The sequence below is a fragment of the Acinonyx jubatus genome, chromosome A3 (assembly GCF_027475565.1).
Source record: "Acinonyx jubatus isolate Ajub_Pintada_27869175 chromosome A3, VMU_Ajub_asm_v1.0, whole genome shotgun sequence".
Lineage (NCBI taxonomy): Eukaryota > Metazoa > Chordata > Mammalia > Carnivora > Felidae > Acinonyx > Acinonyx jubatus.
Window position 1 is genome coordinate 12,050,660 of NC_069388.1, and position 25,221 is coordinate 12,075,880.

The 25,221-nt window shown below is 45.2% G+C and overlaps 1 protein-coding gene and 1 long non-coding RNA gene across 2 annotated transcripts in view; both read left to right on the forward strand.

Annotated features, from left to right (window-relative positions):
• Positions 1 to 24,898, forward strand: part of B4GALT5 (beta-1,4-galactosyltransferase 5) — a 71,125-nt gene extending 46,227 nt beyond the window's left edge. The window contains exons 2-9 of the mRNA XM_027046825.2: positions 7,352 to 7,486; positions 17,210 to 17,323; positions 17,958 to 18,082; positions 19,065 to 19,181; positions 19,773 to 19,960; positions 20,674 to 20,796; positions 22,997 to 23,098; positions 24,054 to 24,898. Coding sequence (XP_026902626.1) covers positions 7,352 to 7,486; positions 17,210 to 17,323; positions 17,958 to 18,082; positions 19,065 to 19,181; positions 19,773 to 19,960; positions 20,674 to 20,796; positions 22,997 to 23,098; positions 24,054 to 24,201 — 1,052 coding nt within the window. The 3' untranslated portion in view covers positions 24,202 to 24,898. The remainder of the gene's footprint in view (positions 1 to 7,351; positions 7,487 to 17,209; positions 17,324 to 17,957; positions 18,083 to 19,064; positions 19,182 to 19,772; positions 19,961 to 20,673; positions 20,797 to 22,996; positions 23,099 to 24,053) is intronic.
• Positions 7,493 to 12,797, forward strand: LOC128311100 (uncharacterized). The gene is made up of 2 exons (XR_008289057.1): positions 7,493 to 8,120; positions 8,183 to 12,797. It is a non-coding gene; the product is annotated as an uncharacterized LOC128311100 (long non-coding RNA).
• Positions 24,899 to 25,221: the final 323 nt, after the last annotated feature.

A 25,221-nucleotide genomic window follows, 5' to 3' on the forward strand; every position in this document is an offset into this window, starting at 1 on the left:
TGTGTGTGTGTTGGGGTGTTTGGGTATTGGGGGTAAGACACAGGTTTCCAAGAGCGGTCAGGAAAAGAATGGCTTGCTTTTTCTACTTCTAGCTTACCAAGCCAGATGTAACCAACATTAAGGACACACATGTTTAGCCTAAAAAAATTATGAACTCTCTAAATGTGTAGAATTCTGTTATTTTGTCTTTTCCTTAAATTATTTTGCTCCTAATCTGGAATTTCAGATCTTGTAAGGAATTTTTATGAGTCACAGTCACTTATTAATGTGTGTGTTCAAGTGAAAATCATTTACCTGATTCATAAGGATGTGGAGGCTGATTGGAATTCTAATGGAGAGGAGAGAGTATGTCTTCCGGTTTAGGAGACCCAGTGCTTTGCTTCCGGAAACGCTCTAGTTAAAGCCATGGCCCAAGGCTGCTTACACTGGCATGGGGATGGAAATTTCCAATTGTGTGCACCCGAATGGGGCTCATTTTTCTCAACTGCTTTATGGTCATAAGAGATCCCTTAACCTAGATACTGGGGCTGGATGATAATTAGGGTTTCTTGTGAAAGTGTAAAAAAGTTAACAGTATGCCTGAATTTGTAGTAAATGTTATTTTGACATTTATCACACTGCATTATAATTGTTTAATTGTGTCTGTACCTTACTCTGTGTTGTCTTACTCATGCTTGGCCCCCAGTGACCTAGTACCGCCTGTCAAAAGCACCCAGGAAAGCAGGCGCTCAGTAGATACTTGTTAACACAATGGAGGACTCAACAACAGAGTGCCAGTTTAAATCAGGTTAAAAAAACAATACCAATAAATAAATTCATTTGTTTTTTGTTTGTTTGTTTCGTTTTGTTTTTAGTTGTGATTCAGCCGCTGTTGATCAAGGCCATATTATTGGGAAGGACTGTTTTCCCAAAAGCTTATCAAAATGTTACAGAATACCTAACCTCACCTGTCTCTGTTTTTTACTTCACTGATTGTATGACCTTGGGTAAATGACTTCTGGACGACTTGACTTCCTTATCTAAAATAAAAAATCAGGATGATATCTACTTCACGAAGATGTGAATTTTACCAGTGGGTAAAAGTGATTCGGAAACATTTTGGACCCAACTCAAAGCAGGATTTTCTTTGAAGATGGCTCTGTTTTACATACTGATTCAGTCTTCTTGGAAGGCACAGTTTTTGGGTTGGTGTGGAAGTATTAAGTGGTCTTGAAGAGTGTTTTTCTTTTCTTTTTTTTTTATAATTTTATTTTTTAAATTTACCTCCAAATTAGTTAGCATATAGTGCAACAATGATTTCAGGAGTAGATACCCTAATGCCCCCTACCCAATTAGCCCATCCTTCCTCCCACAACCCCTCCAGTAACCTCTCTTTGCTCTCCATATTTAAGAGTCTCCTATGTTTTGTCCCCCTCCCTGTTTTTAGATTATTTTTGCTTCCCTTCCCTTGTGTTCATCTGTTTTGTCTCTTAAAGTCCTCAAATGAGTGAAGTCCTATGATATTTGTCTTTCTCTGACTAATTTCGCATAATACCCTCTAGTTCCATCCATGTAGTTGCAAATGGCAAGATTTCATTCTTTTTGATTGCTGAGTAATACTCCATTGTATATATATACCACATCTTCTTTATACATTCATCCATCGATGGACATTTGGGCTCTTTCCATACTTTGGCTATTGTTGATAGTGCTGCCGTAAACATGGGGGTGCACGTGCCCCTTCAAAACAGCACACCTGTATCCCTTGGATAAATACCTAGTAGTGCAATTGCTGAGTTGTAGGTAGTTCCATTTTCAATTTTTTGAGGAACCTCCAGACTGTTTTCCAGAGTGGCTGCACCAGTGTGCATTCCCACCAACAGTGCAAAAGAGATCCTCTTTCTCTGCATCCTCGCCAACATCTGTTGTTGCCTGAGTTGTTCATGTTAGCCATTCTGACAGGTGTCAGGTGGTATCTCGTGGTTTTGATTTGTATTTCCCTGATGATAAGTGATGTTGAGCATTTTTTCATGTGTCAGTTGGCCATCTGGATGTCTTTGGAGAAGCTTCTATTCATGTCTTTTGCCCATTTCTTCACTAGATGATTTGTTTTTTGGGTGTTGAGTTTGATAAGTTCTTTATAGATTTTGGATACTAACCCTTTATCTGATATGTCGTTTGCAAATATCTTCTCCCATTCTGTCGATTGTCTTTTAGTTTTGCTGATGGTTTCCTTCACTGTGCAGAAATAGTTCATTTTGGCTTTTGTTTCCCTTGCCTCCAGAGATGTGTTGAGTTAAGAAGTTGCTGTGGGCAAGATCAAAGAGGTTTTTGCCAGCTTTCTTCTCCTCAAGGATTTTGATGGCTTCCAGTCTTACATTGAGGTCTTTCATCCATTTTGAGTTTATTTTTGTGTATGGTGTAAGAATGTGGTCCAGGTTCATTCTTCTGCATGTCGCTGTCCAGTTTTCCCAGCACCACTTGCTGAAGAGACTGTCTTTATTCCATTGGATACTCTTTCCTGCTTTGTCAAAGATTAGTTGGCCGTACGTTTGTGGGTCCATTTCTGGGTTCTCTGTTCGGTTCCATTGATCTGAGAGTCTGTTCTTATGCCAGTAGCATACTGTCTTGATGATTATAGCTTTGTAGTGTAGCTTGAAGTCTGGGATTGTGATGCCTCCTGCTTTGGTTTTCTTTTTCAAGATTGCTTTGGCTATTAGGGGTCTTTTCTGGTTCCATACAAATTTTAGGATTATTTGTTCTAGCTTTGTGAGGAATGCTGGTGTTACTTTGATAGGGATTGCATTGAATATGTAGATTGCTTGGGTAGCATGGACATTTTAACAATATTTGTTCTTCCTCTCCAGGAGAATGGAATCTTTTTCCATTTTTTGTGTCTTCTTCAATTTCTTTCATAAGCTTTCTCAGTGTATAGTTCTCAGTGTATAGATTTTTCACCTCTTTGGTTAGATTTATTCCTAGGTATTTTATGGTTTTTGGTGCAATTATAAATGGGATCGATTCCTTGATTTCTCTTTCTGTTGTTTCATTGTTGGTGTATAGGAATGCAACCGATTTCTATGCACTGATTTTATATACTGCCACTTTGCTGAATTCATAAGTCAGTTCTAGCAATTTTTTGGTGGAATTTTTGGGTTTTCCATATAGAGTATCATGTCATCTGCGAACAGTGAAAGGTTGACCTCCTCCTGGCAGATTTGGATGCCTTTTATTTCTTTGTGTTGTCTGATTGCTGAGGCTAAGACTTCCAATACTATGTTGAATAACAGTGGCGAGAGTGGACATCCCTGTCTTGTTCCTGACCTTAGGGGGAAAGCTCTCAGTTTTTCCCCATTGAGGATGATATTAGTGTTGGGTCTTTCGTATATGGCTTTTATGATCTCAAGGTATGCTCCTTCTATCCTTACTTTCTTGAGGGTTTTTATCAAGCAAGGATGCTGTATTTTGTCAAATGCTTTCTTTGCATCTATTGAGAGGATCGTATGGTTCTTGTCCTTTCTTTTATTGATGTGATGAATCACGTTAATTGTTTTGTGGATATTGAATCAGCTTTGCATCCCAGTTATAAATCCCACTTGGTCGTGGTGAATAATTTTTTTAATGTATTGGATCCGGTTGGCTATTATCTTGTTGAAGATTACTGCATCCATGTTCATTAGGGAAATTGGTCTATAGTTCTCCTTTTTAGTGGGGTCTCTTGTCTGGTTTTGGAATCAAGGTAATGCTGGCTTCATAGAAAGAGTTTGGAAGTTTTCCTTCCATTTCTATTTTTTAGAACAGCTTCAAGAGAATAGGTGTTAACTCTTCCTTAAATGTTTGGTAGAATTCCCTTGGAAAACCTCTGGCCCTGGACTCTTGTTTTTTGGGAGATTTTTGATTACTAATTCAATTTCTTTACTGGTTATGGGTCTGTTCAAATTTTCTATTTCTTCCTGTTTCAGTTTTGGTAGTTTGTGAGTTTCTAGGAATTTGTCCATTTCTTCCAGATTGCCCATTTTATTGGCATATAATCGCTCATAATATTCTCTTGTTATTGTTTTATTTCTGCTGTGTTGGTTGTGATCTCTCCTCTGTCATTCTTGATTTTATTTATTTGGGTCCTTTCCTTTTTCTTTTTGATCAAACTGGCTAGTGGTTTATCAATTTTGTTAATTCTTTCAAAGAACCAGCTTCTGGTTTCATTGATTGAGGAGTGTTTTTCAAAATCTCATCCAATCTTGAGTCTGTGAATTCGTGTTTATTTTCTTTTGTTTGGCAAAATGTATCTCCTCAGTCTTGTTTTTTTTCCCCCCAGCATTGTGCTAATTCCTGTAGATAATTAGAAAAAGCCTTAATAGGTGGTTTGAGTAAATTTGTTATTTGAATGGGAAGACCAACACATGAGACAGTTGTTAGGAAACTTAAGACGAAATATAAACAAAGGGCAGATTTTTGATAATCTGTAACAGTACCACAGAAATTCGAGGAGGACTAAAGAAGTGTGTAACTGGGAATTGAAGGATTAATGAGATTTGCATGGTAGACAGGAGCGCCAAAGCCCCCGGATGGAAGGCTTTTGAGCAGGAGCAGTGTGGATAAATCTGTAATTAAGAAAGATCCATCTGGCAGCTTTGTGTAGGAGATAAAGACTGGAAAGCCAGCTCCTTAACAGGAATCGTGTAAGCCACGTGGGTACCTGCAATCTTTGAGGGAGAGGTGTTGGCTAGAGCAAAGTCCTAAAGCTCAGTCCTCTGAGCATGGGTGCACCTGTGCGGGTCCGTGGCTCAGCTGACCTTGGTGAAGCTGCATAGAGAACCTGAAGTCTAGAAACTGACTGTAAGTTGAATAGTTCTTACTTGCCTCTTAGGATAATTATGAGGATTAAATGAGATAAAGAATTATGTAATGAAGTGCTCAGTGAATGCAACTTAACTATTTATTATGTAGCTGCACTTCCCTAGAGCCCTGGTTCTGGAAATGTCCTCAGACCCCCACACTGGTATCGCCTGTGAGGTTGCTACAAGTGCAAATTCATGGGCCCCACTCAGGCTCCAAGTAGCTCTGCAAGGTGGTGGGCAGGGAAAAGTTTGAGAACTGCCCCAGAGGAATCCTGCCCTTGGGATTCCAGAACAAAAAAGGGGAGAGAATTTAAAAGAGGGGCCAAGAACAGTGTCCTTTGCAGTGTAGGAGATAACAGGCACCGAGAAGATTGTGGAATTTAGGGAGAGGAAAGCAGTGATTTTTTGCAGTGCCCACGAACTAACAGCTTTACACACAAAGTTTAATTAATATTTGTTTCTATGTTATTGAAGACAGCTGGTTTAGTACTATGTTGGGGATGGAAGGAAGATTTCAGGGCAGTTATATATAATATGTATAATGTACATATTATAATCATAAAAGATACCATGAAACTACATTAGAAATTTATTACTGGATGGATTTTACATCTTCTGTTTAGGGATATTTCTAGACTCCCTACCTCCTGTGACTGGGCATTGTGCTGTCTACCTGCTGTAAAAAGAAAGTGGGATGTGACTCTTGCTTTCAGAGGCTTCACGGAATCACACTTTTTAAAGGATTTGAAGGCATCTTTTGCCGTAACTCCTCTGACTATAGAGAATAAACACTCTGATCTCCTCTCTGCTGATGCCAGAAGTTAACGTGTGGTTGTCTTCCTGTCGGTGCAAGGCCTACATTGAAACTACCTAATTTCTCCCGAAAGCATTCTGAACATCGACTTTATTTTTAATTTGTTTATTATTTTCTGGCTCCGGATATACCTTCGGGATCATTGAAATCTTTTGCAGTGTTTTATGTCCCTGTTTAACACGGGCCACCTGGGGTTTTTCATGGAGAGCTGTGCCCGATGGTCCGTCCCCATCCCCACCCCTGTCACCAGTGCAAGCAGCGAACACAGTAGCCTGAAATACAATAAATTGACTTCTCCGCTTCATCCATTTAGCCCTTATTTACGGCCCATTGTGTGCAGGACACTGAGATGATAATGGTGAAGCAGTGTCAACAAAACACGTCTAGTTTGAGAGCCAGGACAGAGAGCCAGGACAGCCCGAGGCCACGTGCATCGAGGCTGGCCGAGTGGCCCAGAAGTAGGGGACCTGCCTGGGGCTTGGTGGGAGGGCAGCCACGTGTTCAGAGGGTCTCCAGCGCAGGCCGGAGTTCAGATTTGCAAATGTGTGTCTTGAAACCTTACCATTTCTTGGAAACGGATGACTTGGTAGTTGAGATTGCACAGGGAATGCCGGCGCTGTGCTCGCGCGTAATTGTGACTCCCCAGTTTGACATCTCAGAGACACTTGCAGAAAACACAAGTGGAGCTCACTCCCCAGAGATGACGATGATTGGACAGTTAATGCGAATGATCGTGTGTCACGATTATGTTTTCTGCTTTGGTTTGGTCTTATTGAGGGTCATTGACATACGTGTCTCGGGCGTGCCGCACCGTAGCTCAGTACTCGTGTATAATACGAAGGGAGTGCGTTTCCTTTGCACGCGGACCAAGCAGCCTGCTTGTTTCCCATTTGCTTTGGACTTCGGGGCTGGGGTGGGTGGGTAGTCAGGCTGCTGGCAGTCTTTCACTGTCTTCTGTTTCTCTCCAAATCCCCCCAGAGAAAAGTAGCTGGACCTTAGTACACCACTTTCAGAAGGTTGCCAAGACCAGACCTGGACCTAAGTGTTTGCAGTAGGCAGAGCGGTCAGTGGTTTCCTTTCATAGCCAGTGAGCGTTGAGAAGGTGAACTTAAAGCGAGATGAGATCTTCTTTAAATTGAAGGTTTTGTGATCATCACAGCGCTAGAATACCGATTGGCTGTTTGAAGACCTGGTGGAATGTAATTTTTGTAATTTATGTGTTTGGGTTTTTTTCCTCAAGCTGCTGAATATTGACAGAAATGCCCCCTTAGTCCTACTCAGCTACCCAAGGAATGTTGGTGTCTTAGGAACATAGAGCCCAGGATGAAAAATAGAGTTAAGGCATTTGGGGGTTTCAGAGCTGAAAAAAGTGGTTTTTTTTTAATGTTTATTTGTTTATTTGTTTTTTTGTTGTTTTTTTTGAGAGAGAGATAGAGAGCGAGCAGGGGAGGGACAGAGAGAGAGGGAGACAGAATCCCAAGCAGGCTCTGTGCTGTCAGCACAGAGCCCGATGTGGGGCCCAAACCCATGAACCATGAAATCATGACCTGAGCTGAAAGCAAGAGTTGGATGCTTAACCAACTGAGCCACCCAGGCGCCCCTGAAAAAACTTTTTTAAAGAAGGAAAGCAAGTGAGCCAAAGTATGTGTGTTTATTTTGTTTTGTTTTCATGATGGCTTTTGAATTCACCTCTTTTCCCCTTCTCTTCTGTTTTCTGCAGTGAACACCTACCTCTTCATGATGCAGGCTCAAGGCATTCTGATCCGGGACAACATGAGAACCATCGGAGCTCAGGTTTATGAGCAGGTGGTTCGGAGTGCTTATGCCAAGAGGAACAGCAGCGTGAATGACTCAGGTATATTTTTAGTCAAGAGATGGTCTGATTAGAATGTCTCCTCCCCAGAGAGGTAAATTTGGTTCGAATAATTATTTTTGATGAGAAAAAGTGCATTGTAAAAGAGAGAAGGTTTGGCTGAGCCTTCCCTTCTTCCTAAAAAAGAGGTTCTTGCAAAATGAATCCTTGTTCGTGTTGCCAACACTATACTCAAGGTGACTGGATGACTCCAGTTTTGCTCCTGATACTTTTCAAGGTTGGGGGTGGGGGGGTAAAGAATATCTTTTAAGACCCCTTTTTTCAGCCTCTAAGAGGGGACTAAAATTAAGCTTATGTTTAGGACACCAGCAAAACAGTTGTTTCTGGAAAGAATTTGATTTCAAAAAATGTTCCATACAGCCAACGAGGAAAAACAGAACTTGGTTGGACTTCCTTACACTTGCTTATTTTATGGCTCAACGTTGTGGGGTTGGTTCGTTGGTTGGTTGGTTGGTGGGTTGGTTTTGTCTCGTTAGTTGCACGTAGTGGTGGTCCATGGTATTTTCAAAGTAAATCTGGCCGTGGTTGCCCAACAGGAAGGGTTGCTCCAACTCTGTTCTTCCTGTTGGACTGCGCTTGAATTTCGCCAGCCCCATAGGACTTGCTTACCTCGTTGGTTATGAGTGCTTTAATTGAGACTTAACAGATTTCCATTTCATAATAATCACGTCATCTGAGACAGCCTCCGCAAATTAACAGCCACTTCTGGAAGAAATGTTCAATAGTTTGCCTGGTTTATCTTCCCTAGTCAGGTGTGGTTTTCATCCTGTGGTTTAATTCCAGCTACGTGGCTGAGTTTGGCAGTCAGAATCCTTCAGCTTTGCAGAAAGCTTTTGAGACTATTCAGCTAAAGATAGCAGTGATGGACGCAAGAGTGAACATTTCTGCCTTCTCAATCTTTTGGAACTTTTACCTGTGGCTTTTATTATCTTACAAGCACTAATTATATAAAGAGGAAAAAAGAACACAGAGGTTAGATGGCTTGCCTAACATTATATGAAAAGAGCTTGTTCCTGAATCATGGTTTTGACTCTAACTATTTTTATAAAGGCTATACACAGCAAGTTCTTCACCTTTGAAAGCTGTCTTTTTGGTCTCTCTTTTTAACTCCTCCAAAAATTGAACATAGAAAGTATTTCCAGATGGTTAAATGGGACGGTCGTGAGGCGTCTCTTGCCTGGCCAGGGATGTATTTTATTTAAAAAATAGACACCCCCGAGATTTTATTTTGCTAAGCATTTATGATTTGCCTTTGTATTTCTTTAACTGAGACCCAGTGTGCTTTCCTGTGGCTTTGTTACCAATTTCACTCAAGCCTAGTGCAGTATCATAAAATGAGTATAGTTGAAGAAATATTCTTGCCTCTAAATCAGCCTTCTCTAAGTTCTGAGATTGTCCAGAGCTCACTGTAGAATGTGAAGTTGCTTTGCAAACACTGCAAATGAAAATTCTGTGGTGCTTGGGATCTCGGGAGAAAGCATTGCCTCTCAAAGGGAAGTGAAATCCTTAAAAGAATTGACCACATCCTTGTTTATCATCAGTCTGGACTACTGGCCAACTTAGCAACAAAGGACTACAGTTAGCAAACCAAAGCTTTAATACTTCCTTTCTTCTTGTTTGCAAAGAGCAAGTGATTGGCTTTTCAGGGCTTTTCGGCCAAATTGTGGTTTCATTAAACAATTGGCCTGAGCCCTGAACCAGATCTGGAAGAGGAATCCATACAGTTTTCTAAAGGCATGAGAGAAGGCTGAGCACACTTTCCTAATTCATCGTGTATGACATTAGATTTTGCAAATAATCTGCTCACACATCATCACCCTTGACTCAAGCATGGTCCTCTCAGGTGGACAGGATTTTATGTTACTTCCATTTTGCACAGGTAGCACAAATAATCTTGGAAGCGTTGGAGTGACTTGTTCAGGTGACTTTGCCCGAACCCTGCCCCAAACCTGCTTTTCGTTGTGTGATGAAACTAGGGAGTCCTTTGACTACTCATCAGCCTTCCCCCTGATGAATCAGTCAGGAAAAAAGGAACATTTGTACTGTCATGACATTTATCCAGTCCAAGTCTCCATGTCTCTCCAAAGTTAGATGATAGTGGGACGTCCATCTGGGCATTTGGTGAGTTAGTCTGTTCTCTCTCAGAAGTTAGAGGGCCACAGGCAGCTGCCCTCCCTACAAGCACAGGATCTCACTAATCACCCTAGGGGTGATTGTCCTTGAAAACCAAGTTGTGGCCTCGGAAGACGTATCCAGGGACCCATTGTGATTTGACTTTGCGTGTGTTTATTTTCAAATTGTCATAGACCAAAATAATTCTTCCCAGCATCCCTCTGGTGGGAATAATCACCCATTTTGTGTCCATGGTGTCTGTTTCCCTTAAAGATTGGAAGTCTTTAGCTGTCAGGGGCTGTGTTACTATGCGCTCAACACTTCACTTGCACTGCCTCATGGACTCGTCATAGGAACTCAGTAAGGCGACTGCCGTGTTCCCACTTTAGGGATGAGAAGGTAAAATACAGGGCTCGGTGTGGCTGTGGGGTAGGGCTTGCCGACCTCCGGATGCTGGCAGCCTTCGCGGCCTCTCTGGTCTGGTAGCCCCAGCACGCTGCACACCGCCTAGCACACAGAAGGCCCTCAGGAAGTGGTTTTTGAGTGTGTGAGTGAATAGATTTATTAACAAGAAGACATTTTAAGTGTTGTAACCTAATTCTGAGATTACCATCTTAATTGGCTTCCATGTTCCTGGCACATCCTTGGGGAGTGAGTATTAAAGAGGAAATATCATTTCATTGGAAAGGTATCCAGTGAAAACCCACCATTTTTATTCATTTCAAAGCAGTGCCAGGCAGAGAGGGCACTCTCGACCTGATCCTGCTGAGATAGTGGGTGACTGTCATTTCTGACCCGAACACTCCCACCACGGGCTTGACAAGGGTAGCAGGACGGAGGTGGCCCACGAGCTCCACTGCCCCACCCTGGACACAGTGCTGGGGCCCATGCCCATCTTCAAAGGCTTTCATTAGTCCAAGAAGTGTAGCTAAAAAGCTTAGTGTGGCATTTAAATAATGCTGGCTTTATCCTTGAAAGCCAAAGTGGTGATTGTCCAATAAGAATGCACTTGTCAGGGGCGCCTGGGTGGCTCAGTCGGTTGAGCGTCTGACTTTGGCTCAGGTCATGATCTCACAGCTTGTGAGTTCGAGCCCCACGTCAGGCTCTATGCTGACAGCTCAGGGCCTGGAGCCTGCTTCAGATTCTGTGTCCCCCTCTCTCTCCGCCCCAACCCACTCGCATTCTGTCTCTGTCTCTCTCAAAAATGAATAAGCATTAAAAAAAAAAAAATTAAAAAAAAAAAGAATGCACTTGTCAGGATCAGGACTGTGAGCCAGGAGATACACCTGAAGTAATAATAACCTGGAGAGGAGGCTTCTCGGTGCCATGTGTGTGTGTGACCTCAGGAATCCTGCAGAATTTACTGTGAGCAGTAGGGGAGATGCTCAGAGAACATTGACATCAGAATGGGTCATCTGGGTTCATCTCTTCTAGCCACTTAGGATTTTTTTTAAGTTTATTTATTACTTTTTTAGTGATCTCTATGCCCAATATGGGGGCTTAAACCCATGACTCTGAGATCAAGAGTCACACACTCCTCTGACTGAGTCAGCCAGGGTGTCCCCACCCTCTTAGTTTTATAAATGAGGCGAGTGGTTGGGGGACCAGGCCTTTCTCATCCTTAAATATGAGTTTGCAGGTGCCATTCTACTTAGTAACTTTTACCCAGAGGGAGATTTCTTGCCTCTGTACACGCGTGTGTCCGCACATGCACGCAAACCTTCCCACACTTACAGCCCCAATCCCTTTATAGTCATGTGCTCAGAAAAATGTTCTCTTGTCCACATCCTTGGAAACAGGTCTGTTGCCATAGGCAAATAAAGTGAATAAAGTCATTGCCAGGGCACTGTGTAATAGATTCAGTGAGCTAGATATCCTTAACCTCTTTGTCTCTGGTTGTTGTTTTTCTTTATTTTTTATGAAAAGAAAATTTTTTTAAGTTTGTTTATTTTGAGAGAGAGAGTGCACGCGCTCATGCGAGCAGGGGAGGGGCAGAGAGAGAACGAGAGAGAGAATCGCATGCAGGCTCCACACTGTCAGCATGGAGCCTGATGCGGGGCTCGAACTCATGAACCACGAGATAATGACCTGAGCTGAAATCAAGAGTCAGACGCTTAACCACCTGAGCCACCCAGGTGCCCCTCTTTCTGTCTGGGTTTTGGGTGCTCAGTCCATGGTCTTCCTTGTGTCTACTCACCCAGCAGGTGCAAGGTCATCCTTAGGCCTGTTAACTCGTGAAAAATGCTAATTCTTTGTATTTTACAGATATTTGTTCTGATGACATCTTTCTAGTATATACACATTTCCACATTTTTCAAGCAGAGAGGGAAGTGTTTGGTCTTTTCTCAAATGGAAGGGGAAAGTGGTGGTTCTTCCTGGAATCTCTTGGTCAGCGTTTCCCAGTCCCAGCTCAACTGGATTTGGCAAGATAAGGGAGAAGGCAGATGTTTGCCCCTCCTAAACACTGGGGTAGCCATGCCGACCTGAGTGCACATTGGAAACTCCCAGGGGTGACCAGTGCCTGCACCCCTCCCCCAGAGGTTCTTACTTCATCAGTCTGGGAAATAGCCCGTGTGTTATTAGGGTTTTTACAAGCTTCGTAGACGATTCTCATGTGCAGGCGTGGCTGCCGAAGCCCTGGTGGAAAGCAAAGTTGAGTAAGCAGGCCGTCTGAATTTGTAGGTACGAAGGCTATCTGCTGTTTTCCCGTCTTATAAATGCAAAACCAGTACCTTCTTTGCCTTTCTGTCTGCTTTGCTGGAAGAATGTGTCCTGATTTAAAACAGATTCGACTTAAAACACAAAGCCTCGGCCAGAGAGAGTCAGCCAGCTTGTTTTCCCGCCCAGCTGCTCCCTCCCTCATCCAGCAGAGAGGAAGAGGAAGAGGAAGAGGAAGGGGCTCCTGGCTGGCCCAGTCAGCACCGTGCGACCCTTCATCTCGGGGTTGTGAGTTCCAGCCCCACGTTGGGTGTAGAGGTCACTTAAAAATAAAGTCTTCAAAAAAAGAGAGAAAGAGGAAGAAGCTGTCATTTGGAAGCACCCGTTTCTGGGCAGCTGGAGAGGAGGACTGGGCACCCACGGTAACTACATAGTTTCACCAGGTCACGAGCAGCTAATTTCCTCTGCCTCTTCCACTTCTTTGAAAGGTTTCTACCGGTGAGAAAGCAAATTTTACTTAAATGTTTATGTAAAAAATTTAAAGTTAGAAATGAGGAAATGAAGGTTTTTGTGGGCCTTTTTTCCCCTCACGGTGTAGGGCAAGGTTACTTCTACTTAGGAGTTGTTTATTTGTGGGGGTTAAAAAAAATAGTTGATTAATATAGTAATCAGAAGGGAAAAAATGAGTGATGTTGATTTGGTCTTGTTTGTTTCATGCTCGTTGCCACTGGGTTTATTAGTGTTTGCAGAGAGTAGGAGGGGCTTTATAGGATCATTAGGTTTAGAAAGTGTCTTGTCTCTTCTCCTACATCATGGTAAGTTTTATCTTTTTTCTTCTTATTTCCTGTTTAGGCTGTAGTTCTAAAGCTTGGTTCTGTCATTGCCCAGAATTATTATTCTCTTCTGTGTGTGTGTTTTATTACTATTATTTGCTTATGAAAATGCTATTATGTTGCCCCTGGGAATTTCTTCTCCTTCAGAGAGGCAAATGTAATTACTGTGATGCTGTTTTGAAGAAGCTTCTCCCTCTGCACATGTCCATATCACAAAATACACATTTTCTAGTACACATGAAAACTTTTCTTAAAGAGAATCGTTTATAGATTTAAACACACACACGTATATCTACATATATCTACATGTATATACATGTAGATATATGTAGATATATATACATGATTAAGAAGTAAAACCAGGATTATCCAGAGTAATGATTAGTATTGGAGGTGCTTGACAGAGCTTTTTGAAATGTTAATACTTTCAAAAAGGATCAGTTTAGGACAGGTGTACATGTATGAGCTGAGGACTTTTGAACTCATTTCTGTTGTAAATGTGATTTTGCCTTTAGGGTTCGTGCTGGCTTTGTTTTTGGTGATATGATGCAGGCTTGGTGTTTTTCAGGAAAGCTGCTAGTGAAAAGGACAGAAAGCATTTTGTTCCTTTCCTCCCCTATTAAGAAATTTAATTCTCTTCAAGTCAACGCTCACTGAGTTGTGTCCTGTGAGCGCTTATGGAGTACATAGCCCTGTGCCTGTATGAAAGGATTCCCTGTACTTACTCACTGTTTGATTCTTGGAAACCATCTCACAGTGTTTTTAAAAAAAATATGAGTAGAAGATTGTATAATTCTCGGGTACAAAAGTGAGTTTGAGTAGAAAGTTTTAATTTCGTAGAAGCTGCATGAATCCCCAAGGATCGGTAAGAGAGATTTTAATACTCTGAAAAAATAGTACAGTGTAATGGAAGGATCACTAAGCCAGAGTTACCCATGTACTGGCCAGGTCTCCTTGTACCAGTTGTGTAGACACGGTTTCTTTTTCTGTAAAAAAAAAAATAAGAAGTTGGAGGGCCCCCTTCATACAGATCCCCAGGAAAGAGGCATCAACTCCACACTCCTAAAGCCTCACTAAAATGACAGTAAAGTGTGTGTGTGTGTGTGTGTGTGTGTGTGTGTGTGTGTGTGTGTGTGTGTGTGGAATGGCATAAACCCTGAAGAATGAGGAGAACAAGAAGGGAGACCACAGCAAAAAATTTTGGAAGTTGGAAAGCAGACAGACCAGTGATAAAGGGCTCAAAAGACCCAAGAAAACTGATAATGCGGCTGCAGGGAAAGCCGATAACGACCCCAGAATCCCCCAGAAGCTCAGGAATTAGCAATATTAAGTACTTTTGCAGATAAGACTAAAAGTGGCAGCCTAGGTAAAGATAGATTGAAAGCTATTTAAAAAGCAGTCAGAAACCCAGATTCTCCCCTATCCTGGCAAAGAACTAGAGACTTGATAACCCTCAGAGGTGGTAAGACAGAGGCCCCCCAACTTGAGGGCACCTGGCTTGGCTTAGGTGCCCTATTCTCCTCCTCAGTCCCAGTGTGCCTGTGGCAGGGACTGCGCCATTCTGCCAGGAGGTTAGCAGAGTCCTCTAGGGACACCTGGCTGGCTCAGTTGGTAAGTGTGTGCAACGCTTGATCTCAGGGTTGTGAGTTCGAGCCCCATGTTGGATATAGAGGTTGCTTTAAAAAAAATCTTTATAAAAGAACAGAGTTCTCTGGGGAATCTGATTGGACCAAGAAGAAAGCCCCTAAGGAACTGACACTGGAGGCTTCCAAACCAGACTTCTTGCCAGAACATTCTGCAACGCAGAAGCTCAGTCCAGGCCCTGCCAGGTAGCTGGTTAGTGCCCTCTGAAATACTAGCGGATAACCAAGGAAGACTGTGTTAGGAATCAAAACGGACAAGCAGCAGCAAATCAGGAGAAAACAGGCCATGCTGGGAGAAGAAAACTCAGAACACCTATCACATACGTTCTCCAGGGTGTGGGGAAAGGGATTGCAAACATGAAAAGAAGTATATTGTAAGAAATGGACATTCAGAAGTAAAAAGGACTTGTTAAAATAAGAAATAGCAGGAATGATAATTAAAAAGAAAGGTTGGGTAAAACGAGGAAACCTTTTAGAAGGCAGAGCAGAAAAGTGGCAAGATGGTGAGTTAGAAGAGTTGAGAGGGACACCCGGGGGGCTCAGTCGGTTAAGTGTCCAACTCCTGATTTCAGCTCAGGTCTTGATGTCACAGGTCATGGGTTCAAGCCCTGCATCAGGCTCTGATCTGACAGGGCAGAGCCTGCTTGGAATTCTCTCTCTCCTTCTCTCTGTCCCTCCCCCACTCACACATGCTCTCTAAGTAAATAAATAAACATTAAAAGGCCGGGGTGGGGGGTGCGGGGCACGTCTGGGTGGCTCAGTCTGTTAAGCATCTGACTTCAGCTCAGGTCACGACCTCGTGGTCCTTGAGTTTGAGCCCCGCGTCGGGCTCTGGGCTGATGGCTCAGAGCCTGGAGCCTGTTTCAGATTCTGTGTCTCCCTCTCTCTCTGCCCCTCCCCTGTTCATGCTCTGTCTCTCTCTGTCTCAAAAATAAATAAATGTTAAAAAAAAAAATACTAGTCTTCCTGCCCCCAAATTCTAGAACTGGAGGACATGAATTTCTACACGGTAAAGGTCCACCAAATGGTCAACACAGCGGGTGAGAATAGACCCCAAAATAGAAATGTAACATTTCCTGACCCCAGAGGAAGTTCATCACACTCTGGGAAAGCAATTCCCGGTCACCTTTCCAGGGACCCGGAATTGGAATGGCTCCAGGTTCAGCAGGGGGCGTGGAGTCGAGCACCTGCCCGGTTCCCCGGGAGTATTGTGTCCAGCCCGGAATTCTGTAAGCCCGGCCCGCCTATGGATCAAGGGAGAGAGACGAGAAACAGATGTACTTCCATCCCCCTGCTTAGGAAGCCAGAGGGAGATGTGTTCCAGCGAGAAAGAGGGAGAAATCGAGCCGAGGAAAAGTGAGGTTTCACACCTGCTGAGAGGGGAGGGGAGACCCCAGGCGGCATCTGCACAGCGGGCACAGCGGGAGCCAGTCCAGACTGGCCGGAAGGCGCAGGACCTCTTTGGGATGACAGAGTTGAGGGAGGACGTGAGGCTTGTGAATGTCTTAAGCAGGAATGTGGTGGCAAAGGGCATGGTGTCGGCTTAGTCGTGACATCACATGAAACTAAGCAAACGGGCACCTGGCAGCTCGGTTGGTTGGCTGTCCGACTCTGGCTCAGGTCATGATCTCACGGTTCATGAGTTCGAGCCCCAAGTCCAGCTCTGTGCTGACAGTGCAGAGCCTGCTTGGGATTCTCTCTCTCTCTCTCTCTCTCTCTCTCTCTCTCTCTCTCTCTCTCTCTCTTTCTGCCCCTCCCCCACTCACTTGCTCTCTCTGTCCCTCTCTTGAAATAAATAAACTTAAAAAAAAAAAAAACAAAAAAAAACAACAACTAAGCAAACAGAAACAGTCACTCCAGGAAAAAATTATACAGGAAAAGAAAAGGAATCCTAACCTTCCACATTTCTCAGCTACAAATAGTATCTGAGGAATAAATCCTTCCGTGTAAATACTAAGGATTTTGTGAACCACAGTGATCATATATGTTGGGGGATGGGAGGGTGAAAGAGTGTGTGTGTCGTGGGGGCAGGGAGGGAAGAGAGCAAAACCCACAGACCTAAAACAGAAGCTCCTGGAACAGCTGTCAGTGGAAGTGAATACCACAGTAGTTGTCTGAAAGAAGTGAAAATAGTTCCTGTAGAGAATAAGACATGGGAGGGGGACACTGTCATTTCTTTCTTTCTTTTTTTTTTTTTTTTTTAAATTATGTTCTAGAATTCTTTGGACACTGAGGTGCACATAAAACTGTAGTAACAATAAGAATAGAAACACCGGTTGGCAGAAGATTGTCTGTTAACCTGTTTATTGACGTGTTCGCATTTTTAGCTGCGGTAAACAGCTAGCCCAGAGTCCCAATTCTGCAAAACAAAAAAATGCTGTCTAAGAAAAATACTTCTCTGGTAGGCCTCTGAGAATTGCAGAATTGAGGACATGTGCCTTTTTTTCTTACCTCTCTAGATTATCCTCTTGACTTGAACCACAGCGAAACCTTCCTACAAACCACAACGTTTCTTCCCGAAGACTTCACCTACTTTGCAAACCATACCTGCCCTGAGAGGCTCCCTTCCATGAGTGAGTAGAGCCACCCTGGCTTTGCAGACTGACGGGTCTTTTTATCTGATTAAAATAAGAATGAGAGGTTTTTTTTTTTCCCCTAATGTTTTATTTTTGAGAGAGTGCAAGTGGGGGAGGGGCAGAGAGAGGGGGCTGCAGAGGATTGGACGATGTGGGGCTTGAACTCAGGAACCGAGAGATCACGACCTGAGCAGAAGATGAATGTTTTGAGTTTGGGCATGATCACTTGGGATCACCGATCGGTGGTGGGGCCGTGCGTGGGTGCTCGCCTCGGGAGCCCTCAGAGAGGCTTCAAGCACAGCCACTTTCCTCCTTCCTCTTTGAGACGTTCAGCTGCCATTCACTCAGTCTCAATTTCTTTCCACTCCATTGGCAGAGCCAAAGCTCTAAAGTCTTAACTTCTTGACTTACTGCTTTGCCCAGTAATAGTGATGAAGTGAAATACAGGGGGTTGCAAAGCAGAGGAAGGGCCTCCCAGCACTGTGAAAGACGGCAGTCAGCTGAAAAAGCATTGAACCTCCCTAGAGAGTGAAACCCTGGACATGGGGGGAGACTTCTGTCATTTTCTGGCCTCTTAATTCTGGCCTCTTAATTCTTTTTCTTCCCCCCCCCCACCCCTTTCTCTGTTCAGAGGGCCCAATAGACATAAACATGAGTGAAATCGCAATGGACGACATCCATGAAATCTTCTCCAAAGACCCAGCCATCAAGCTCGGAGGTCACTGGAAGCCTTCGGATTGCATGCCTCGATGGAAGGTAGGCTGTGAAGTCAGACCAGATGCTAGGAGGCCCACCTGGACTTGCCATCATCCCAGGTCGCCGTGGGATTCACGGACTGTGATAATCTGTGCTTTGCACCCTACTGCCCGATGCAAAGTATCTGCAGTTCATGGAAACGCTTCAGAGGTGTGGGTTTCCCTAAGGACAGGCTGCAGCCCCGGAAGTGTGTGTCGTCCGCATGGCTGAGCGGGACCCTTTGGTCTTCTTTATAGGCGTCTTGGCTAAGCAAGGGTTGGTAGGTCTGTTGCGCCATGTTAGCAAAAGCCGTCTTCACCAATCTGGGGCTGCGTGTGCCTCATTCGGCATCGTTACTCTGAGCTTAGTGCGACCAAGAGCGGAGTTCTCCAGCCTGACACTGAGAATTTCTGGTTGTTTCTCTGCATGACTGTAGTTAGGAGGCATCCGTGTGTGGATCTGGCTCATGACACCGGCCTAAGTCCAGTGTCTCAACAAGTATTTATTCAAGTGCTGTTTCTGTGCTGGTCCTGCAAGGAACAAGGCAGATCTGGAATAGATGGGCATTTCTAGCCCATCACTGGGCGTATGACCAGCACTAAGAGATGAGATAGATGTATATCTATCTATCTCAGCGTGCGCTGCACGCTCTAAGGGGAAGTACTGTTTTGTGGAGCGTGTTTTAGTTGTATGCCTCTGTATCCATGGACGTGTTTGTGGGACAGGTCTTGGTGGAGGATGAACGTCTTCCTCTGGGTTGTGGCCTAGAAAGAACTCACTCAGCAGGTGCACTATGTACACAGCATGGTGTGTGTGAGGACAGAGTCCCCTCACTTCCGAGGGTCCACCTGCCAACATAGCCGCTCCTTCAGCAGAGGCTGCGGACAAGGCAGCCTTCCAGAATAGCCCAAGAGCCGGTCCCCCGATTCTGCAGCAGCCTCGTGCCACAGAGCAGAAGTCGGGGGGACTCACGGGGCGGCTTCTCTCGTGTGACCCTCTCCAGGTGGCGATCCTCATCCCTTTCCGGAACCGCCACGAGCACCTCCCAGTCCTGCTCAGACACCTGATTCCCATGCTGCAGCGCCAGCGTCTGTGGTTTGCGTTTTATGTGGTTGAACAGGCGAGTGGCCCTTCCTTCCCTCTTCTCTCTGTTCCGAGGCAGCAGTTCAGATCCACCTTTGGAGTGCAGAGCCAGGGAAACAGAAATCTGATGATCGAGCCACCCAGAGGTGAAAGGGAGGGCAGAGAGAGCAGTTTGGGTTTGAGGTGTTACTCGAGACGGGCAGACCCGAGTCCAGGGTGGACCTGCGTGTGCCCTTCGACAAAGGCCCCTTGTGTGGGGGTTGAGTCAGAGCTGCCTTGGGTGGTGTCTTCAGTCTCCAGACCCAGGAAACTCCCCTTAAGATAAGGATAAGGAGCCGTGAGTAGAAGTGGCTGTATTGTTCTTTTCCTCCCTTTATGGGGCTTCCAAATGCTGTTATGGGCCGAATGTCTGCCTTTAGGACAGTCTTGGGAGAGAGTCACCACCCCTCTTATTTCTAAGGAGATCGGGGCGAGATGTCAAGTGGCTTGCGAGGCAGTGATGAGCGTGCTGGCCCGGCCCCCAGGGGTCCCTCCCCGTCGGGTTCAGTCAGCGCTCCTTTAGGCAGGGCTGGGACAGCAAAGAGTTTGCTCCGGGAGCAAAAGAAAAATAAAGTTCTGCTTCTTTTAGGTCGGCACGCAGCCTTTTAATCGAGCCATGCTTTTCAACGTCGGTTTTCAAGAAGCAATGAAGGATCTGGACTGGGACTGTCTTATTTTTCATGATGTGGATCACATACCAGAAAGCGATCGGAACTACTATGGATGCGGGCAGATGCCGAGACACTTTGCAACCAAGTTGGACAAGTATATGTACCTGTGAGTATCACGTCCCCGGGAAGAGGTCAAATCTGAAAGGATGCTGAGAGATGCAAAGGTGGCCAAAGCCAGTTAGCTCCACCCAGCGCGCATCGGCTGGCGAAGGGATGAACAAAATGGAGCACAGCCACAGCACGGTACGCTGTTAGGCAGCAAACAGGAAGGGAGTCCTGACACGCTGGCCGGTGGGTGAACCCTGAAAGCATTGGTGCGAGGCAGGAGCTACTTACCAGAGGCCATGTGTTGGCCTGATCGTATTTCCATGACTTGCCCAGAATTCGGCAAAGCCGCAGACACAGAAAGGACAGTGATGGTTAGGGTTGAGGGGAGGAGGGGGAACGGACAGTGGCCACTGATGGGTACAAGGCTTCTTTTTTGGGGTGATGAAAGGTGTTAGAATGGATTGGGGTCGTGGTGGCACGACTCCGTGAATATCCCAAAAACGACGAAGTTGTGTACTTTAAATGCGTGAATTATATGGAACGTCAGTTATGTGTCAATAAAGCTGTTATGAAAAAGACAATTAGAGAAGGATGCAGTTAGCTACGGAGGGCGACGTGCCTCAGCACAAGGAAACGGTAGCAGATGGGTCAGGACAGCAGTGCGGAGAGCGCTGTTTCACGTTGTGCTGTTCTCTGGTGAGATGGCGGCCTGTCCTGGGGACAAACCACCCTTGGACGCACAGATGACTGAAGCTGTACGTCTCCTTCCAGGCTTCCTTACACCGAGTTCTTTGGTGGAGTGAGCGGCTTAACGGTGGAACAGTTCCGGAAGATCAATGGCTTCCCAAACGCTTTCTGGGGTTGGGGCGGAGAAGATGATGACTTATGGAACAGGTACCCCCTTTTCCAGTTTCCGGTGCCTTCTAGAAACACTGCCTTAGGCTCCCCCAGATAAGCGCCACGCAGGAGGGATAGGGTGCAAGCCACGGAGGTAATGTGAAGTGTTCTAGCAGCCACGTTTAAAAAGGTTAAAAAAGAAAAAGATGGGAAATTAATTTCACTGTATTTTATTAATAAAACATGTTAACAGTGTATTTATCATAATATGTCAGAAATAATATCCTTCCAACGTATAATCAGGATAAAATGTTGACAGGATCCTTCACATTCATCTTTTTTTCCCCTTCTATCTTTGAAATCTGGTATTTATTTTACACTCCTAGCACATTTTTCACTGAAACTTCCCCAAACCAGAGGTCACATATTAGTGATGTGTACGCGCATTTATCCGTACCATCAGATAAGGCTTGCGTTGTACAACGTTGGGTTGAGTAGCGTCAACTAGTCTTTTTACAGAGTAAGTGAATAGTAACCTAATAAGGAACAAATAAGCAAAAGAATTTCTACCTTGTATCTGTTTACTTTCTAAATTGGCTTTAGAAAAGAAAGCTACGCGTTGCTTTTTAATTACAGAGTAATACTTGCCGGTAAAAATTCACATAATACAAAGGTGCATAAACCAGAGCGTAATTCTTAATCCCCCACGGCTATCCTATTTCATTCCTAGGAAGTAGCGATTTCGAACAGGCTGTTTCTTTCCCCACTTTTTTCTGTTCCTACGTAAATAACCCAGGCCCATCCCTTCTCCAACCACGTTAATACAGAGAGAGCCGCTTCCTTAGTTTTAACAACGGCATGGTATTCCTTTACGTGGATACACGAGAATTTATTTTAATCCTCTCCTGTCGATGAACATTGTTGTTTGCAGTTTTGAATATCCTTGTTCACGTGTGCAGATATTTCCGTAGCTTAAATTCCTTCTTGTGGAACGGCAGAGTCAAGTAAGTTGCTCTTTTGAATTTGGATAGTAATCGCCAGGATTTTCTTCCAGAAGAGATTGCAGAAAGAGTCCAAGCCATGGTGCATCACCGTTCCATCACGGCCAACATTGGCTATAAACAACCTTTTTCATTTTGCCACATTTCGGCCCTTCAGCAGCTGCGTGTGGCCCGGGGCTGCTATACTGGATAGGGGAGCTCCAGACAATTCTTTCTCAGTCTGAGAGATAAAAATGGCATCTCATCCTTTTAATTAATTTGGGTTTCTTAGGAACCCGGTGAGGATGAATGGCTTCACCACAAACCTACTGGTTGACTGGTCCTTGAGTCCAGTCAAACTCCAATTCAGGACATCTGTCGAAATTCTCCGCTGGCACTGTCCCCAGGTCAGCAGGAACCCCCTTGGGTGCAGGATCTGGGGCTGTTTCCCCCCAGTGTGCTGCACAATTCCAGGCACACAGTAGGCATCCTATATGTGTTTATCAACTCAGAGCAAGAACACACTTTCCTGTATCAAAAGGAGAGTGTAATTTGGAGTCAAGAGGAGGATGTTGAAATAATATTCTCCCGCAGTGTTGACATATGAAGACAACCGTAAATTTTACACAGCTCTCCAAAGTCTGCCTCCGTGTGTTCACAGTTTCTTACAGTCCCATCAAGTTTCCAGTAAACCCAGCTTCAAAATCCTATCTTTTTCATACTAAGGATAAATAACCGAATACCTCCTTAAATGCTGCTGTCCCCATAGTGTTGTGAAGTTTTACATCTAGATCAGAGCATGTCCTACAAATGAGTTCACCTCCATGGTGACGGGGGAGTTGGGCAGAGTAATTAAGTTCACAACCAGGAAAGCACAGTGCAACTCTGACTTTCCTGACTTGCGTTATAGCAGGTGGTGGAAAGGAAAAGTGTTTTGTCCACCAGTGAGAAAAATATTTTTGATAGGATCCGAACAAGCCGGCCGAGAGGGCGTGTGCACTCACCCCCTGGGGGACGCTCACCGATGTACCTGTCCCTGGGGACCTGGCGGCACACCTCACTCTCGAGAATTTTAAGTTTCTTTTCTTTCTCAAAACTTTTTTTGTATTGTAGACCTCTTGTCTGCAACCACGCGCTTGCCCAGAGGGTAGGCAATTGAATATTTAGGTGCAGAAGTTCTGTTGTTCACCTTGGGGTTTCTCAGCCTCGGCATAGATGTGGACACCTGCACTGCTAGATCATTTGGTCTAAAAGCCCATTCTCTTTGTCTCGGACAGAGTACAGAACGCAGGCTACTCCGTGAGCCGGCCAGAAGGCGACACCGGGAAATACAAATCTATTCCTCATCACCATCGAGGAGAAGTCCAGTTTCTTGGAAGGTTGGTGCAATGTGTTTATCCTTCTCACAAATACCCTCTGTACTTTGCATTTGCAGATGTCCCAGAGCATGTGGCAACCCCTTGTCTTCCTCCCTACCTCCTCTCTAAGGTCCGGTTCTGGTGGCTGTTGAATAGTTCCTGGAGAGATGTTCATTTGCCTGTGAGGCAGGCGCTTGTGTGAAATCAGATTATCGGTGCAAAACTTGATCATAGATCTTTTAAGGAAATCGGTCACTTGGCAGCTTAAGTAAGCTTCATGGTCTCTTCTGTAGTCTTCAGGGAGTTGGAGAAAAATCCACTCCCGTTAAAGGTCTCTGTGTAACCTACGGCCACACCACAAAGCAGACTGGCGCCCTTCCTGCGAGCTCCGGTTCCAGAAGCGTGGCCCCTGAAATTCCGTTTGTACTTGCTTTGTTATCACCTTTGCTTCTGATAAGGAGCTTCCATACTGGACTGATTGGGGCATACAGATGGAGGGACATCTCTGCCTTTCCAGGAGTAGCTTTTTGTCTCGGTAACTGGGAGGAGGCCTGTTCTCCAGACCATCAGTTCTGATCGCATGCATTCTGTTGTCATGGGAGTAGGAAGGCACCGAATGCCGACCCTGGCCTTCTCATCTGATGGGTTTTTAGTATCTTACCTGCCGCTCCCCTGCCCCCTGCCCTTACCTTCGGCAAGTCATTTAACATCATGAGCCCTGGCTTCTTCATTTGCTACGGGGCAGGGACGTTAACTGAAATGATGTCATAAGGAAAGCACCTGGCGTGAAGTAGGAGGTGTTTCCCATGATAGCATCTGGCCTAGAGCGGCTGCGCGGGTGGGCCAGTCACCCGCCAGGGGACGCAGCGTTGCTGCCCTGAGTTGTGTCCCCTCCCGTGTCTGCCCCGCCCCATCCCCTGCCAGGAGGACGTGAGTCCCTCACTCAGAGCCACCCCTCTGATCTCTGCTTCAACAGGTATGCTCTGCTGAGGAAGTCCAAAGAACGGCAAGGGCTGGACGGCCTCAACAACTTGAACTACTTTGCAAACATCACATACGACGCCTTGTATAAAAACATTACTGTCAACTTGACACCCGAGCTGGCTCAGGTGAGCGAGTACTGAGAGGAGGAGAGGATGTACGTGCTTTACCCGCCGCCACCCAGAAGGCAGCCTGGTGTGATGCCTGGGGGCTCCACACAGGAAGAGAGTAGAAAGACAGTGTCTGATGAAGGATCACAGGGCTCGAGGGGGAAAAAAAAATGTGAACAGTGTCCACGCACAAAACGCCTTCACTGTGGCTTGGGAACTCCCTTCATGAGGACTGGCTTTCTATTTTCACAAGACGACGTCTGTCCTGCTGCTCTGCTCCCCCGGTCTCCTGCCCCAGCGTCCAGTCTCAGCCAGGATCTCTACACCCGGAACCGACATCCACCACGGTCCCACCGCCGAGCCCGTTCCTACGAACGGCCTTTGGAGCAAAGAGGCAGCCCCACCCCAGGGCAGCGCAAATGAAACTCCACCCACCATTCTTCTCCATCTCTGGTGTTCTCTTCGGTTTCATTTTTTTAAAGGAAAACAATAGATAAATAAATCACCTGCTTTGGGTGGGGATTGAGGGTGGGGGGGAGGGATTGGGGAAGATAAATAGACATATAACAATCACTTCTTGAAGAAGTATAATTGTAAATAAGCCATGTAAAATGCCTTTTTTAAATTTAATGTTATAGCTGGCTCCAATTCGAACCGAGGATTTCTACATTAGCTCACTTATTTGGTTGGCAAATGCAGGAACTCCGTTAAAAACGCAGGGGAAGTGGAAGAATGTCCCCTCCCAAATTGCTGTCACTTTGGAAGGGAGAGGATGCAGGGCATGTCACCTACAGAACGAGCCGGTCCAGTCTGTCACTGGTAGCTAACTCCTGCCCCCTCCCATCCTCCTCTTCCGAAAGTCTTTGCTCTTGACTTTTGCCGTGGACGCGCTCTCCCGAGTTGGGCACGCACGCCCTCATCCAGCCACCTGCTAGACAGGAGCCCTCGGGGGCCTCCCTGTGCACACGCCCCTGGATTTCTGGACTCAAGTGTTTATCCTTTCATCACTGAGCGAGGTGGGGGTGGGGTGGGGTGGATGGGTTTTCTGCCTCT